Source organism: Diplotaxodon limnothrissa, linkage group LG11 (assembly GCF_057381915.1).
Source record: "Diplotaxodon limnothrissa isolate DT_005_m linkage group LG11, D_limnothrissa_male_GT1.1, whole genome shotgun sequence".
NCBI lineage: Eukaryota > Metazoa > Chordata > Actinopteri > Cichliformes > Cichlidae > Diplotaxodon > Diplotaxodon limnothrissa.
The window spans coordinates 39,909,048-39,927,403 of record NC_140606.1 but is presented as its reverse complement, the minus strand read 5'-3'; the positions used below and the strand labels follow the sequence as shown (position 1 = coordinate 39,927,403).

Here is an 18,356-nt window from a genome sequence, read left to right as displayed (position 1 = left end):
TGTGTTCAAACTGGACACCTTACTAGGTACACTTTGCCAGCAGGGGGGTGGAGCTTGTTTCTCTACACAGCTGCTGCAGATGTGTCGGCTGCTCTGAGGGTCTCTGACGTGTGAGGACAGCAGGTTTTATTTCACACATCCATAATTTTCTGATTAAAACGAGATGATGACAAAGTAAAAGGTGAACAGAGATGAGATCAATCACCTCGACGCTTTTATCGATGAATAACCACGAGATGAAAATATTCTGGAGACCAGATCCAATCAGAAGCACTGAAGCTGTCCAGCTCTGTGAGTCTGTGTTGTTGCAGTTTCCTGCTCTTGCTGGCACAGTGTGCTCTTCTGCAGAGCAATGAGTGGTGATTGGAGTTCAGGTCCCTGCAGATCCACAGCGACCACGCCACGTTCACAGCCTCTTCAGGGCCGTTTTTCTGCCCACGAGTGAACAACGCGCTCGTCCTGAGGCCGAATCGTGAAGCTGGCTGCTTCTGAAACATCTATTGCTTCATCGTTTCCTGAAGCGCTCACTCCCAGCGGGAGCGCTGGCTGATTAGATATTCTGACAGGTTAATAGGAACATGTCAGGCGCCGCTGCTGCTGCACAAAGAGCAGCGATGTGATAGATACTGGAGGAAGTGATGTCATTAAACATCACGGTGCCACTCTGAGCTCTGAAGATCAAATTATTATGCAAATCTGTGATTAGAGGCGAGGCAGCGAGGAGGAGCTGATCCTGTCACGCCGAGCAACGCTGACTTTGCTCGTCAGACGACGGCGTGTGTCTCGCTTCCTGCTGACAAAAACAAAGAGGTGAAAGAGAACTGCCGGGAGGGTGGAGACAGACCCACAGTTTAAAGTTTCGCAGGGAAACATCACGAATGAAATCCTGTACCGCCTGGAGCGTTTGTTCCCGGGTCAGCGTGCAGCTGCAGAGGGATCGGGCCGGGCCGAGCGGCTGAGGAGGAGCTCCACCCGTCCAGTTTCTGGGTCTCCAGCCCCACCTGTGCTGCGTTGATGCTTGGCCATCTCTGATGGCCTCAGCAAAAACGGACGCCACAAGACTGTAGCGGTAGTAACCAAGGAAACGGCAAAGAAGTCACAGGTGTGGGTAGAAGACACCACCTGTGTGCACACAAGGTGTTGTGGTAGAGGCCTGTGTGGTGTGTGTGTGTGTGTGTGTGTGTGTGTGTGTGTGTGTGTGTGTGAACGACTGACCCTCTGTGTGTTTCTTGCAGATGAACATCATTGCTGGAGGCTTTTATGACGGCCTGATGCTCTACGCTCACGCTTTGAACGAGTCCATGTTGGCGTCCAACGAGCGTCCGAACGGGAAGGACGTGACCCCGAGGATGTGGAACCGAACCTTCCCCGGTCAGTGCTCGCCGTTCGTCTCCTTTAAAGCTGACGCTTACCATTTCCACCTTTGTGACGGAGGCTGTTTGGTGCGACTGTGCAGCAGAGCTGTTCTGCAGGTGTGTGTGTGTGTGTGTGTGGGGGGGGGGGTCGTGGTGCTCTGTGAGTGACGGGTGGGGTTGGGTGAGTAAAGCTCGGTTGGGGGGATTGAAATGATGATGGTTTGGTGTAGGACTGGGCGATATGACCTCAAAATTCACATCTTGATATTCTTTAGCTGGATGGTGATATAAGATATAGATCTGCATATTTTTAAAGCCATAAAGTAAGAACAAACAGAGTTCTCAGTCACAGCTGTGTCCCAGATCTCACACAGGCACTTTTATTAACAAACAGCGCAGATGTACAAGAACAAATTACTCAGAAATAAGTTATGAGCATTCATTAAATAATAATGCTCCATAAATAAAAGAAAACAATGTTGTTTTTGTGCATAACAAAGAGCTCACAACTGAGCAGTCAAAATGTGAACTAACAGACGCTGAGCATAATCACAAAGATTTCACAGCTGCTCTGTTCTGAAGTTCTGCTGCGTGACCGACAGCCTGGAGTTTGAAATCCGCTTCGTGTCTCTGAACAGGAGCCGTCTGTGGTCCTTATACGCACACAGTACGGTAACATTACGATGAAACACAGTACGTATTAGGGGTGCAACGATATTCGTATCGATATTGAACCGTTCGATACAGTGCTTTCGGTTCGGTACGCATATGTATCGAACAATACAATTTTTTTCAATTTTTTTTTTTTTTTTTTTTTGTGTCCCGTTTGGATCTATAGCCATCAGAATTGTTGTCTTGAGGCCAAGAAAGATGCCAAGAGGATTTATTTTAAGTGGATCATCATATTGGTCCATTTGATTGACCTTTATTATAATTATGAATTTATTTTATTTTCAGTTGCAAACGGGACAGACATGACTGTGGGATAGGACAGGGGGAAAGAATGAAAGAAAGAGGGGGAGAGAAAGAAAGAAAACCAAAGGGGAGAAAAAAGAAAGAACAATACAAAATTTGTAATTTATTTTATCAACTTTCCTTCTGACCATGCTGTCTGTGTTGAGCGCTCAGTGAATCTGCATTTGACTACTCCGCCTAGGCTCGAGAGTGCAGCCTAGGCGGAGTAGTCGAACGCAGATTCACTGAGCACTCAACACAGACAGCATGGTCAGAAGGAAGAGCGCAGGGCAAGCTAGCGAGACAGAAGTGGACCTCCCCACCCTCATTCAGATCTGGCGTTTGGAATTATTTTGGTTTTCATGTGACGTATGACCCTGAAGGTAAGCGAGTCATGGACTAAAGTAAAACAGTATGTTGGATGTGCCATGCAATGCTCAGTTACATGGGTGGGAGCTAGTGTGTTAGCGCAGTTAGCTCGTTAACGTGTTGGCCGTCTAGCCCCTCTGTATAGGGTAGCTCGTTATGGCGTTAAGGTTATTTCAACGAGATTAACCTGAAAGCACTAGTGGGAACACAACGAATATGACTGCACATTTACACCGACATCATCCTAGTGCAAAGACAAAAACAACAAGCATGCTACAAACTTTAGCCGAGTCATTTAGACAGCTGTTAGCACAGGATTCTCCTTATGGAGACCTGATATGTTTAATATGCTGCTGAGAATATAGCCCAGAAGAAGCGGATAGTATAGCTTTTATTTTGGAAAGAGACATTTCTCTGTAATAAACTCTCTTTTCCAAAGATGAGTGATTCCTCAATCAGATACAGGGCTCGCAATATCGCTAGCCCGATGTCCCGGGGCTATCTCTCCCCTGCCTGTCGGGCTATTGTAGGAAGGAAAATTATGTCAATGCTTTTGCATTCTTTCAGAAATGTAGCTGGGTAATTATGTCATTGGGTGAGCCACTGTCAATATGTGACATATTGAAGTCGCGTTTGAATTTGCGCTTGTTTTTTTGCTTTCACTTTGCAATCGCGCGAACTGTGTATAGAGAGCGACAGCACTGATCTGTGAGTGATGATAATTTGTGCACCAATTCCTCTGACATCGTCTTATTAATCGTTAGCTTACTATGCAAACATGACAAGTGAAATCTCCCGCAGCTTAAACATGTGAGAGGTTGATCGCGCAGAGAATCGCTGAGCTTATGTGAGTGCGGCAGGATATATATTTCACTACGATGACCTGGATGACTGAGAACCTTCACAGACAGATATATATTTTAGTTCTGCTGAGCCAAATAAGACAGGTCAGGGTGAAGAAGTGACAGCCAAAGAAAAGCTTACCACAAAACGGAGAAGTTATGACAAATCAGACTATAAGGCAAAAAGAAAGTGCAGCTTTATGGTTTCATGGACAAAAGAATTTCTGTGGCTGCAATATGACGAGCTAAATAACCAGGGCTGCACATAAGTGGTCCGCAGGTGCGCATTCACTGTCAAAATAAAAAACACGCACAAGGGTTAGGGTTAAATTTAAAAACTGTACTTTTGTGTTAAAATATATATTTATAATTTTAATAAATGACAAATTAAAAAGGCATGAACATTTTTTTTTGTATCGAAAAAATATCGAACCGTGACACCAAAGTATCGAACCGAACCGAACCGTGAATTTTGTGTATCGTTGCACCCCTAGTACGTATCACTCCGCGAGGCTCCTCGGCTAGTGATGGTAAATTTGATTCTTTTTACTGAATCGAGTTTTAATGAGTCACTCACCAAAGTGAATCGGGTTTTTTCAGTCATTTGATTCACTGAGTCAGTTGACCAGAGAGTGCAAAAAATGTACATTTTCACTCAAACTTAATTTGTTTCTCTTTTCATGTAAATCCTACTGCTAAGATTAATGATTCTAAAAGAAAACTATTTTATAGAGCAAAAAAGAGCAAAAACATTTCTAAAATTAAGCAATTTCCTATCAAAATTGCTTAATAAACATTTATTTTGTTTATTTGTATTTTATTAGTATTTTCCTTAAATGTGTCAAATATATATTTTCTCATCTAAATGTCCACTGAGCTGTGAGCCAGGGGGCACTAATGCGCCTTAACATTGGTTGCCAACCAAGAAGAAGAAGAAGCTGTGAGCCAGGAGGGAGGGGGAGAGAGTGATTCGTTCGCTCTATGATTCAGCACAGGAGGGAGGGGGTGAGTAGCTCAAATGTGCTGTTAGCATGTTAGCAGAGCGATGCTACTGTGAACCGAGGAGCTATTTTCTTGATGTGAGCTTCTACTCAGGGTTTTTTCTTCCAGTTCAGAGCAGAAATTCTTTTGTTAAGATACTGGATGTTGTGTTTTTCTCCACAATTTTAATTATAAGCTAGATACATTGCTGCTAACAGCAACAGGGATGAGTCAGTGAGTCAGTTGGGCTTGTGAATCATGATTCATGAGTCAGTAAAGTGATTCTCGAGTATTGAACGATTCGTTCATGATTCGCGCATCACTAGTTCAGTGAAGGAGAGGCGGAGCAACGCAGCGTAGAGACAAAAGTGGACGAAAGAGGCAAACTTGCGGCTCCAGAAGTATAATTATAACGCAACATAAACTTTATCGATATAAATGTTATTGTCACATCTCGTATCTCGTATAAAAATATATCAATATATTTAAAAATTCGATATATCGCCCAGTCCCAGTTTGGCGGGTAAAGAGGGATGGGTGAAGCAGCACGTGCTGTTTCTGCGGCAGGTAACCGACACGCAGCGCCGCAGTGTTGTTGTGTTGACGTGTTACTGTGTTGCATTGCATTTTTTAGTGTTTTAAGACTCGGTCGCTCGGCAGCCCACTGTGTGTCAGACACGCTGTGAGGAAGCAGCAGGAACAGGACGCTGTGGTCGTGGACGCCGCCGACGTCTCCGTCAGACAGGACGCTGTGGTCGTGCAAACCACCGCCGTCTTCCTGAGACACTTTCTGAGATTTTCTGTGGTTTCAAATAAAACCTTGAAACTGCCGCTGGTCATCCCAACGTCGCACACTGGAAGGTGGTCGAGCTCAGCCGGCGTAGGTGCACGCCATCCTGCAGGAACACGGCAACGAGCGAGCTGACTCCACAGAGCTCATCGGCTCAGCTTCTGTGGGACGTTCTGGAAATACCATCACAGCGTCCCAGTCACCGTCAGAGGTCTGAGGGGTCTCTGCGGGTCAGGTGGAAGGCGTGAAAGGCTTCAGGGCTGTGATGTCAGAGACGCTGGTCGTGACTGAAGCTGAGAGCTTCGTATACGACCGCGAGTCATGTGATGACGGAGACGTGAACGGCTTGCAGTCTCCCGTCCACATCAAAATGTTTCGATGAACGTCAGCGTCCCTACTGAGATGGAGGACGAGAGAGTGACCTTTGACCTTTGTGACATGTCTAAAGTGCCAAACAGCAGCCGGGTGGTTGCAGTTAGAAACACTCGTCCGACAGGTGAGACCCAAGCAGACGTGGGCTGGTGCCGCTCCGCCAGGTGTTGCGGTGCAGGTAAAGGTGTGCAGACAGCAGTCTTTCCTCAGGATCAGCAGCCAGTGCTGCTCCGGGGGAGACACTGATATTCAAGAGGCTTTGTGAGCGCTCCTTTCTCTGATTTTTCTCCTGTTACTGAAACGCTCTGACCTCCTCGCCTCGCTGTCAGCCAGCCCTGGACATCTCCTAAAAATATCTTGGAAATCGAATCATGTGAAACCAGAGTCCTGCTTTCAGCCTGTCCTCCACCCGCCTGCCTCTCCTCTGCTCCGTCCTGTCCACATCCATCACGGCGAGGCCTCGTTAGCGTCACCGTGTCTGCACTCACGCAGACGAGACCGCTTCAGCCAACGAGCCTCCGTTTATGCACTCGTGCCTTAATGGTGTTCTCGTAAAAGCATCAAAGGTGATTTACGGTGTTGAGCACAAAGTGTTGGTCATGTGACAGATCTGCAGAAACATTTGAAACTGTTCACACCCTCAATTTATTACAACAGCCAATCAGAGAGAGTCTACTGAAGAGAGGGCGAGCTGGGGAAATGGTCCTGCCCAGACTGCCAGCTGTTCCTAAAAAGGGCTGTCACCCACCCGACTGAAAGGATGGAGATTTGATTTGTGGATGCTGCGATCGTGTCCTGACTGGAAAAGGCAGATTGTGGATCGTTGAACGCTCTCTGGCAGACGTTATCACGTTTCCCTGCGAATAAACAGTGAAGCAGACTTCCTGTGGTGTGAAATGTGACTCCTGCTAGGAGGAGGCTGGTCTCCTCCTTCCCCGAGCTGACCCTCCCCCTCTGTTTCCAGGACAGCTGTCACTGAACCCGGTCTGCACGCACTCTTTATTTGAAATGTTTATGAGCGCAGACACCTGCAGGGCCACCACGCCGGACCCTCGCCTACTGCGGGCAGCTGGTGGTGAGCTTTCATGTCTCCTGTGTGATGAACCTGTTTGCCTGCTTGAGGAGTGCAGTGTCCTAATGAGATTTGTCAGTCTTCCTAATCTCTGATTTATAAGCCGTGAGATGAGGTGATGTGGTTACCAAGCAACAGCTTTCAGCTTCCAGGTCCAAAAACAGATGTGAACCTGCAGTATGTCAGAGACAGACCCCACATCCAGCTGTCAGGTCGCCAGAGGAACACGAACACGTAAACACACGACTGCACAAAGGCCGAACTCGGCGCCAAAACATGACGCACTCACAGGGGGGCGGGGCCACGACACATCCATCCAGCCTTCCAAACATAGGGTAGACCCTGCAATAATACATACAGAGAAAAACCCAGCAATCATATGACCCCTATGAACAAGCACTTTGGCGACAGTGGGAAGGAAAAACTCCCTTTTAACAGGAAGAAACCTCCAGCAGAACCAGGCTCAGGGAGGGGCGGGGCCATCTGCTGTGATTGGTTGGGGTGAGAGAAGGAAGACAGGATAAAGACATGCTGTGGAAGAGAGACAGAGGTTAATAACAGATATGATTCAATGCAGAGAGGTCTGTGAACACATAGTGAGTGAGAAAGGTGACTGGAAAGGAAAAACTCAATGCATCATGGGAATCCCCGGCAGCCTACGTCTATTGCAGCATAACTAAGGGAGGATTCAGGGTCACCTGGTCCAGCCCTAACTATATGCTTTAGCAAAAAGGAAAGTTTGAAGCCTAATCTTGAAAGTAGAGATAGTGTCTGTCTCCCGAATCCAAACTGGAAGCTGGTTCCACAGAAGAGGGGCCTGAAAACTGAAGGCTCTGCCTCCCATTCTACTTTTAAATACTCTAGGAACAACAAGTAGGCCTGCAGAGCGAGAGCGAAGTGCTCTGATAGGGTGATACATTTATGTTATCTGGCTTCATGGATAGATAACTCTTGGTGTCATCTGCGTAGCATATCCATCCATATATCCAGTATGGATGGATATGCTACAGTAATTTTCCATTAAATGAACTGGTTTCTCGCTGTCCTTCTTCTACCACCAGTCCATCTACAGTCAGCCAACACTGTCTGCTCCACCGACTCTGATTTCCATTAAAAGTTTATGGTGCAGAGTTTGAATTTATATGATGAGTGTTGTGAAATGTTAGCTTAAAGAACAATATATCAAATACGTTTCAATGTCTTCTTGAAAAATGGCCGTCAGCCCACTTTCACACCATTTTTTCTACACCTTGAAATCTGACGGAGTGCTTGAACAAAAAATCTCAAAAGCTAAAAAAGCTCAAATTCAGGGACTTTTGACAACAACTCCAGCTGCTCTCCAGAGTCCGTATTCAAACACACACGAGTGACAGATGGTGGTTTTTTACATTCTGAGTCACATAAATTAAGAAAACTACATTTTTATTCAAATTTCATGGTAGAAGAGCAAAATCTGACAAACTGTGCCACAAAATCAAACAATCAGCAGATGATCCGATTTGAATTTTAATGTTCGATTGTTTAATTTCTTTCACAGTGTGAAGTTTTTATTAGTGAACTGAACTTTTTCAGATTTGAACTCGACAAAAGTCTTTGAGATGTTAATCTTCAAACATCGTCTCAACTTTCACAGTGAAAACGTGTCCGTGTCTGCAGATTCACAGCGCCCTGCACTCTAGGCGCTGTCTCGCTCCATGACGCAGGTTTCTCTGCAGCTTCAGAGTCTTTGATTCGTTTGCAGCGATAGTTGTTTCTTCCAGCTTCCTGTCTGCGTGACTCTGCCTTCTCTCTCTTCCACACAGCAGATTATCTACCCCTGTGCACATTCATGCTTAACGGGAGGTTACAGACCACAGCGCTCCGCAGGATGATCCGTGATCAGGCAGAATGAGCGTTACAAGAGACGGAAAAGCTGTGAATGAGACAGAAAGAAGGGGAGGGTGGCTAATAAGATCTCATCAGAGATAATCTCCATGACAAACAGGACACGAGAGGAAGGAGGCAGGCCGGCTGTGAAGACCGTGAATCGGAGTGAGAAGATCAGATTACAGCTTCCTCTCTGCTGTTTCCGCTCCATTAACTAATGGACGAACACGTCGCAGCACGTTTGAATGATCGGGAATATTACAGCAGGTCTGCAGCAGATTTAATGCAGCAGCTCGCTGAGACGGCTCTCAGGAGGAAACAGCTGGGGTCAAATTTCAGGACAGTTTATTCAGGAAAAGTTTCTAAACCTGATCTGGAAAGTTCTGGATGATCCCCGATATGGAAAGTTTGTGAGGCTGAGGACGTACCGCCTCGTCCTCTGTCATTCCTGCAGATGAGCACAATGCTCAGTCTGTTTGCACAACCCACTGTCATTGTTGCACTGTTGTGTGTCTGGATGCTTCTGCTCTGTCTGGGGTTTTTTGCACACTTGCACTTTGTGTTGATTGTCATATTTAGCACCGTGGTCTCAGAGGAACTGCGTACGGTCCCACTGCACATGGTTGAAATGACAGTAAAGCCTCTTGACTTGATGAGGCAGCGCACTGAGGCTCTGATAATCAGCAGAGACCCTGAGGCCACAGGCCAACCCGCTGCTGCTGCTGGAGAAATGTCTAATTAACCCACCCGAGCGATCTTCCACTTTATTTGCAGCTGCTGAGTTTGTGCACTCAGTTAACGCCATCACTCAGCTGCACTACACCTTAGAAAGTGTCGGTGCTTCGCTGCACAGTAAGAACAGAGACTGAATGAAGTTCCTGCTTTACAGAGCCAGAGCTAACCCACGCTGAGCAGCATCAGCTGAACAGGTGAAAAGGTTAGAACAACCCAGCGGTTGTAGCTCTTGGGTTGGGTTGGAGTACTGAACTGCCACGTTACCCTGGGATCCAGTCCAGGTACCCAGTTCAGCTTCACAGGTGAGATTAACCTGTCTGACACCCAGTGGACCAGGATTCACAGATGTTTCCAAAAGGCTGAGGAAAATCGTCCATCCAGCTGCTAACGTGCTTCCTTTTCTTATTTTAAAAACCAGCCCCAAAAACATGTCGGTCAATGACAGCTCCCTTCTGAATGTGAGACGCGTAGCTGTCGGCGTGCTGCAGAGGATGTTGTTCGGATGCCCAATGATCTGGTTTCTCTCAGTCAGCCACACTGAGACCAGCGCGTGAACAAGGGCTGGTTTAGGCCACCAGTGTTGTAGGACTCCATGTTTCAGTTTAGTGAACACCAGAGATGGGCAGTAACGCGTTACTGTAATCTGATTACTTTTTTCAAGTAACAAGTAAAGGGATTACTATTGCAAAAACGGTAATTAGATTACCGTTACTTTCCCGTAGGAACGCTGCGTTACTGCGTTACTAAAACCGTGATTTTTTGCGAGAATGTCTCATGACAGTGACGTAAGCGAGTGTGACGTTCGTGACAACAGCTGTGTGCAGATCAACAATGGATCATATATCGAGTGCAGAGAGAGTATGAGCGTGCAGCGTTTAAAGCGTGGAAGTACTGACCTTACTTTGAGTTTGATTCCATAAAAAGTGACAAAAACATTAGTGTCCGCTGTGCGTGGGAAGAAAACTTCTTTTTACAGCGAAAAACCCCTAAACTTCCAACAAGCACCGAGTAGCTACGACGTAATGGGAAACTCACAGAGAAACTCGCGGATTCTTCCACTGACCGCGGCACACCTGCACCAGGGTAAACCTCCGCCTACCCCACTCCTGCTTTACAGGTGAAAATAGAGCAACAGGACCGCTGAGTCTTTGACTTTATTTATTTTCTGCTGTGTTTTACTTGCATCTATTTGAAAGACTGAGTGCAAACACACAAAATATTTTATTTTATGTTCTGGAATGTGCAGAAAATAGGTTTAAATGTTAAACTAATTTATTCAACTCAGAGAATGTTGCAGATAATTAAATTTTTGCTTGATGCATAAAGTTAAAAGATTAAAACTAACAAAACAAGTTTTAATCAAGTTTTAACCTGTTCGCGCAGTAACGCGCGAACAGGTGTGAAATGTGTGTGTTTAGTTAGTTTGTTTTAATCAATTTTAAATCATACTTTTTATTTGTTTTTGTTTCTAATGTCTCTGTAAAGCACTTTGAATCACCTTGTTGTTGAATTGTGCTATACAAATAAATTTGCCTTGCCTTGCCTAAAAAGAGACTTTTCCATTTGATTACATTTTGTATGATGGATTATGCAGAAAAAGTAGAATTGGGCTGAAAGATCTATCACTTTATCACCTATTCAGGTTGTAAATCGGGTTTTTAAAAAGTAACTAAGTAACTAAGTAATTAATTACTTTTGAAAATAAGTATTCAGTAAAGTAACAGGATTACTTTTTTGGGGGAGTAATCGGTAATTAGTTACTGATTACTTTTTTCAAGTACCTTGACCAACACTGGTGAACACAGCTGGCTGATGTGAAGGTGGGTCACTGTAAGGTGGGACCTTCCAGTTTGCTGGCCGGATGAATTTATTGGAAAAGGAGCTGAATGAGAGAGAAGAGTTCCTGAGGTGGGATGTAGACAGGCTCACCGGGAAACAGTAATGTTGGTGCACTGGCTGTTGGTGTCAGACTGGATAAACCTCCATTGACGGGAACAGTAACAGCTGTGAAAGTGCAGCTTTGATCTGCTTTGATGTCATGGAGACAGTGTTTCCTCAGGATGCAAAGAACGAGGCCGGAGCGCACGCTCAGCTGTCCGCACGATCCCAAAAAGCTGCAAAGAAGTCAGTTTGGGTGCTGGAGATCACATGTTCCAGCAGAAACTATTCACAGCCTCACACGTGAAACCAGCGTTCACCCTGATGCCCTGTGTTGTGTGTCGATTAGCTCGGCCGCTTCCAGGAACTCCAGCCAGCAAATCCTGGATTGGAACGAACTCGAGATGCCGAGACTCCAGGCTGGATAAGCACTCCAGTGCTGAGCCTTGGGACAGCTGGTCCAGGTTTATTAAGTTAGGCTGCACGATTTTGTCTCACACTCACGCCATTCAGTCACATCAGAATCATAGAAAACGTCAACACTGATCAGAGAGGTCCATGTCCAACGTTACAGCCACGTTTCCCGCTGTTGTCAGCGCTGAAGACGGCGTCTTAGGAAGCACAGACACGTGAAGTGATGTACCCGGGGTTTGGGAACGTCAGCCACATACAGCGATGAAATACTGGAACGTATTTCAACTGTGAGCTGTGAAGCAGGGACGGGTTCAGACTCTGATCGTTTATCAGCACGTATCCATGTATAAGACAAAGCTGACGCTGTGAGGCTCCATCAGAGGTGTGAGCATCACCGCAGACGTCTTTGTGTCAAAGTAACTGAGGATAAAACATGAAGCAGGTTCTCCTGTTCTGGCTTTTTATAGCAGAGAAGCTTCGAACTCTTCTGCAGTCGATCAAAGACTGAAGCAACCTGATGCTGCTGAAGTGAAGCAGAGTCACAGAGGTTCGATCACAGCTGAGCAATCACTGAAGTCTAAATGTCTTCAGTCTGAACAGAGGTGAGGCTTTGCTGTCAGAGGCCGACAGCAGCGAGCGCAGCAGCGGAGCGTGAGCAGCAGGAGACGGAGATTTGATGGTAAAAGTCTGAGTGCACTGAGGGAGAGAGAGCTGTGCAGGAAGTAAAACAGCCAAAGTCAGAGAGAATTCATGACGACGTTTCTCAAACGTGAAGTTTGAGCTTCTTTCTGGTTCTGTCAGTTTTGGTCAGAGAGACGAAACCTGCAGAATCTGAGTGTTTCAGCCCCGACGTCTGTGGACGATCCACGCTCTGTGTCTCTGCTCTCATCTCCTGGTTGAGCTGATTCTGGAGTTTCTGATTAATTACATTTATATTTAAATCCAGGATTTAATGAATCGAGATCACTTTATTCAGACTAAAACCGATTTGAATCAGGAAATAGATTTTTAAAAGCCAGCCCTGGTGTGGACGTGGATGCGATGAAGGATAACATGACACCGCAGTCGGCTCTGTGAACATTTTAAGACTTGTTAGTTACACTAAAACACAGATTTCTCTGAAGAGGTCAGGAACAAATGTCCACACAAAGCAAACCTGCGTGGAAGATGCCTCCACCCACCCATTCATCCTCACGAGTGTCAGCATGATGCTCTGCCTCTGCCTATTTCCTTTCACACCTTCAAACCAAAGCCCTGAATGAACGAACATTTTCCTTCATTGCTGTTTGTCATTACAAAGCTGCTCTTATCCTGCTTGCTTCTTTTCTCCAGTGCCAGTTTTCACTGGTGAACACTGTATTAGTATTGCGTATGAAACGCTGAGTGCCCCTTCACCTGCACAGTCACTGACTGTCTCAGGCAGTGGTTCAGTTCTGTCAAATGAACTGGAAGTTGGTAAAGAGACAAAACGTTGTTGTGCGCCTGAGAGCTCGGGAACAGGAAGAACACGCTGAAGGACTTTAGGATGCTGTCTGTGGGTTTAAGGAGCCGGTTTTGCTCATCATTTCCTTTCAACGATCGCCTTTTTCATTGAACACAGATCCTGTGTTTCAGTGTTAAAAGCTTCATTGCTCCAGTTCAGGGCGAGCACTTCAGACGTGTCTACTCACGTTGCTTTCAGCTGGAGCCACAAATGTCTAAAGAGGCTAAAAACGAAGGCAGCTGCTGAAAGTTCAAACGTTTCTTTAAACTTTAGACGAGTTTAAAGTTCTTCTTTAAGCTTGTCTACCAGGATGTGGATGACTGTGCCAGAGGTTTCCCATCAGACCAACCTACCAACAAGAACACGACTCGCCTTAGTGCGGTGCGTCCTGAGAGCGCCACCTTTAGCTTTCACCACTCTCTTTCTGTTGTAGCGTTGTCATAGAAACGCAGAGCCATGTTTGAGCGCCGCCTGCTCAGACTGACCATACAGCTGCAGCTTTGGTTCAGAGGTGGACTTTGGTGTGAGACTGGAGCTGGTTGGACTGGATGTTGATTGGTTAGATCATTGTTTATAGTTGGATGTGGTTAATAGATATTGTTGGACATTGTTTATGAGGTATTGGCTTGTAGTTGGACTCTGTGCTGTTACGATTGTCTCAGACAGTTTTCTGGCTGGTTTTTGACTGGCTGGTCACTGTTGTTGGTTTTGGCTGATGTTGGACTGGTTTAGTACTTCATACAGGGTTGGATTGTTTTGGAGCGATTCTGGGATTTTACTGGGATTACACACTGACTGTAATCCCAGTAAAAGCCGGTCAAGCAGTTTTCTTATAGTTCACAGGTGAAAGCAGAAGTCCTGGATTCAGATGAGACATTTATTATCCCGTGATCTCGTAAAGACTAACCTTCACTCGTCTGCGTTGGCCCTTCACACACACATGCACACGCAGACACACTAAGCAAGCACACAGCGATTCCTGGAAAGTAAGGCATGACCTCCCAGGAACACGTAAACTTCCTGGGGTCAGTGTTAACAGCTGCAGGTGTGACTCATGTTGTGAGGACATAGATGTGTTTACATGGTCACATTCTGCGGTCCTGAGTTCCTCGTGGGGACAAACTCGTAAATCATTACATGTTAAAGTCACGGGGAGGTTAGGGTTGGTCGAGCTGAAGTTAATGTTAGATCGGATTTCCAGGAAGAAGACATGACTGTGCGTGTGTGTGGTCCACATATATTTATGATTTTTTAATAAGCTGACATTAAAACAGCAGGAAAGCTCGCTGTCCAATCAGCACGTCTCTCTAAATGTCATCCTTGGACCGCCGCTCGCCCTCCGTGGACCCGCGCCTCATTGTTACGTGACAGCCAATCGCAGCAAAGATTATGCTTCATGAACATCACTTACTCCATGTTTTTATTGTCTCGTTGTATCTACGCTGCAGCATTACTTTTATTTTCTCAGCATTACTTTATTATTGCTTATTATTTATCGATTGCTTGTATTGATCTGAGTGTGCTCTGTTAAACAATCTCAGGGGCTGCACGGCCCAGTTTAAGATAAAGAAGGATTATTTTGAACCGTAATCATGCAAAGCTGCTCACGATGGGTGTCCTTAGCTGAATGTGCTGTTCATGTTTTTGAGTTTTATTGGTTCTGTTTGTTTGAAATGTTTCTTTGTTCTTTCCTCCTGAAAGCATCAGAAATCAAAACTTTGTCTTTTGAAGTCAGCAGATAAGAACACAAGAGACCGAAACCCTGAAAGGACCCATAAAACCTCTGTGGACAATAAAAGGATCCAATAATGATTTAAAGCAGCACTTTTATAAACCAGCACCATAAAACACGTCTCACTGTGATGAATCCTTATCTTTAGATCAGAGTCTGGCTCATCGTTTCTAAGTAACACATGAAAACATCATTCTTCCAGAGCCTGAAGGTCGGAGGAAGATCGTGGTTCCAGGAAATGGCATGAGAGCTCACGACCTCCACGCCATCATCAGCCCACAGCCTGACCTCTGCACTCCACCACCACGCATTTGTTCGCTCTGAGCTCCAAACGCTAAGTGCTGAAGGGAGGGCGGGGTTACACCCAGGGTTTACGGGCATGTGATCGATTAGCGCCATCGTTTCCCTGCGTGGCTTTTGCACATACAGGAGCTAAGGTGTGGGTGTGACAGCTGTTGTGGCTTTAACCCTGTGAGTTCAAAGGTCGGGGTCATGACCCCCGAACCCGCTCCATGGCTTCTCAGTCTGGTGTAAATTTAAAAACAAATTGTAGTTGGTGTTTCTCAGCTTCTGTGATAGTGTTCACGTCTGAGTGTGGGTCCCCTCTGCCCCGGCGTCCCGGAGTACCAGCCGAGACGTCATGGAGATGATGGAGAGCCTCACAGTCGTGCTGAGTGTCATTTACCTCTGTTTTAATCCCTTTGATCTGTTGCTTCCTCCATGCTCGACCTCTACAACCAATCAGCTCCCTCCTAAACTCTAATGGCTTTGTTTCTATGGCGATGGTTCATCTGGGTGGTTAGCGCCACTCAGCCCCTCTTCAGCGTGCACACTCGCTCTCCTCCTGCTGATTGTCTGTAATTAACGTCTCCTGTCTGTGTGACTGTTTTCATGCACGACCTCCTCTCTCCTCAGTCTTTGCTTCCTGTTGTGTTTCCTGCTGTCACGTGTTGGATTTTGGGGGACGGATCGTTCGTATGAACTCATGCACCTCTGCGCTCTGTTCTCCAGCTGAACATCGATAACCTCACCAGTGTTAATAAGACCATTTTATCAGGTAACCTGTACCTGCCTGTTGGGCTGTCCTGCTGCCAGCTGTGCCGGTTCTGGAAGCTGAAACCTGAGAAGTTTGAAACGTCTGTAAAGTCCAATTATTAACACCAATAAAAATAATAATGATAATAACATATATGTTACTCAGTGCTGTCGTCTGCACACGGAGGCCTGCTGCTCGAGCTTTCTGTTTGTCGGTCATCTCTGCAGCTGTCGGGCATTTCATTTGGATCTTGGACTTTTATGTTTTTCCCTCCTGCAGCTGGGACCCGTTCAGATTGTTAGAGTGTGGTTTCAGTGAGGTTCTGGTCTGTTCCACTTCGCTTTCATCTGTTCCTCTGTCAGTTTAGACTCCTAGCATAAAAAAACAGAACCTTCACTAACGGACGAGCTTCCTCTTCCTGTCCATCAAGTGTTAACTTAATTACTTCCACGCCTGGTTTTGCTTTTTTCTTCATCACTAACAGCCCAGGAAAAGCAGCTGAAGAGAGAAGCCTATCAGGGGGTCGGACATATTTGTAGTTTTTAGTCTGTAGTTTGTGTCAGATTTATGCTTAAAAGATGAAAGTTTTCATGAAGGATGAACTGAGTGTTTATTGATGACGGCTGCTCAGAGGCTGGTTAAAAAACAATGATGATGGCGATGGTGTTGGTGGTGATGAAGGTGATGGTTTTGGTGGTGTTGATGGTGGTGAAATAGAATTCCCTTAGGCGGTGCAGCAGGTGGATGGTGGTGTGAGATGCACTCAGGTTAATGATGTGAATTATGTGAAACTCTTGAAGTCGTTTTTCCATTGTTTGATCGCGAACAGCTTTAACCTTCAGACGAGGAGACGCTTCACCTGTGTACCTGTGTGCTTCTCCTCAGGTGTGACAGGGCTGCTCCACCTGGATGACAGCGGGGACCGAGAGACCGACTTTGCTCTGTGGGACATTGTAGACACCAACAGCACCACCTTCCAGGTGAACACACTAAACACAGACACAACAGAAACGTGCTGGTTGTGTCCTCGCAGGCTCCGACTCAGCGCTCAGCGTTTTTGTGACCTTGAAAACATAAACTAGAGTAACGAATGTTAGAACGTCTGCGCGAATCCAGGGACGTTAACCACACCTCCTCCTCCTCGCAGATCGCTATGGTGTACAGCACCACTGAGGAGCATCTGACCGTCATACCTGGAACACACCTGTACTGGCTGGGCGGAGCCCCTCCCCCTGATTTTCCTGTCTGTGGCTTCAAGAACGACAACCAAGTCTGTCTCGCAAGTCAGTATGCCAAAGATCAGTCTGAGGTCAAAGTTCATATGCACTGGTTCTTATGAGCACTCAAAGCACCTCATTCACACACACACACGTAAGTGCTTCCTATCTAGCATTCACACTCCGATGGATACATCAAGAATGGGATCGAACCAACAACCTTCACGATTAGTAGGTGACCTGTGCTACCAACTGAGCTACAGCCCAGATCAGGAAGAACTCGTTTTAAAAATGTGTGGTCCTGATGGACCTGTTGGTCCTCATGGTCCTCATGGTCCTCGTAGTCCTGATGGTCCTTGTGGTCCTCATGGTCCTAATGGTTCTGGTTCTGAATCGTGAGATCACATAGTGTGTCTGTGGGTTAATAACAGTCTCCTCCTCTCTCTCTGTCAGAGACCATCACCATCTACCAGATGGTCTCCATCGTGGTCATCTTCTTCTTCATCTTGATCCTGACCATCGCCATCTTCATCTACAGGTGAGAGCTGCTGCAGTTCCACCACCTGGTCATGGGGCAGTAGCATGTGGAGTGATCGTGCTACATCACCACACGATCAGGTTCTTTGGTGCGCTCAGAGAAGAATGATTTAGAATGAGTTGGTACTACTGAGCGTGTGCGAACTGTAATCAGACAGACTGTGTCTGACCGTCTTTGAGCTTCACCTGGAGGAAGATGAAGGTGAGTCACTGAGGAAGAGTGTTTGTGCTGCAGGAGGATGAAGCTGGAGAAGGAGCTGGTAGCTCAGCTCTGGAGGATCTCCTGGGACGACATCCAGATGAGCGACCTGAACAAGGTGCTGCGGAGCGGCAGCAAGCTCACACTGTCACTGGTAAGTGCGCGCACACTCCCACGCAGTGACGCTGGTTAAAGGTTTGAGGTGTACGTAAGGCTTCTGATGACAGGCGTTCTAATCGAAGGTAGATGTAAAGAAAGATGTGCGTCGAGCTCAGGTCGCCGTTACGTTTTAGACTAAACTGTGGAACAGAAAATAACGAGGCCTGAAATCAGCTCCGAGGAAACTCCCAGAATTCTTCTCGCTGTCTGTAAATCCGACAGACGCCTTCACAGTGAAAACACACTCCCACGAGCAGTTTATTAGGAACACCTGCACCATCTTTGATGTTGGAAAGGTGAAGAGATGGGAAAGGTGAGGGCGGCACATTACTGGATGAGAGTCCAGGCTGTACCTAATATTCTGC

The 18,356-nt window shown here is 46.3% G+C and overlaps 1 protein-coding gene across 2 annotated transcripts in view; it reads left to right on the top strand.

Annotated features, from left to right (window-relative positions):
- The window catches only part of LOC146623630 (atrial natriuretic peptide receptor 1-like), a 60,885-nt gene that overhangs the window by 26,555 nt on the left and 15,974 nt on the right, over positions 1–18,356 (top strand). For both annotated transcript variants that reach the window (XM_085366756.1, XM_085366755.1), the window contains 5 exons: positions 1,236–1,371; positions 16,765–16,859; positions 17,027–17,162; positions 17,550–17,634; positions 17,869–17,986. In XM_085366756.1, the coding sequence (XP_085222882.1) occupies positions 1,236–1,371; positions 16,765–16,859; positions 17,027–17,162; positions 17,550–17,634; positions 17,869–17,986 (570 nt within the window). The remainder of the gene's footprint in view (positions 1–1,235; positions 1,372–16,764; positions 16,860–17,026; positions 17,163–17,549; positions 17,635–17,868; positions 17,987–18,356) is intronic.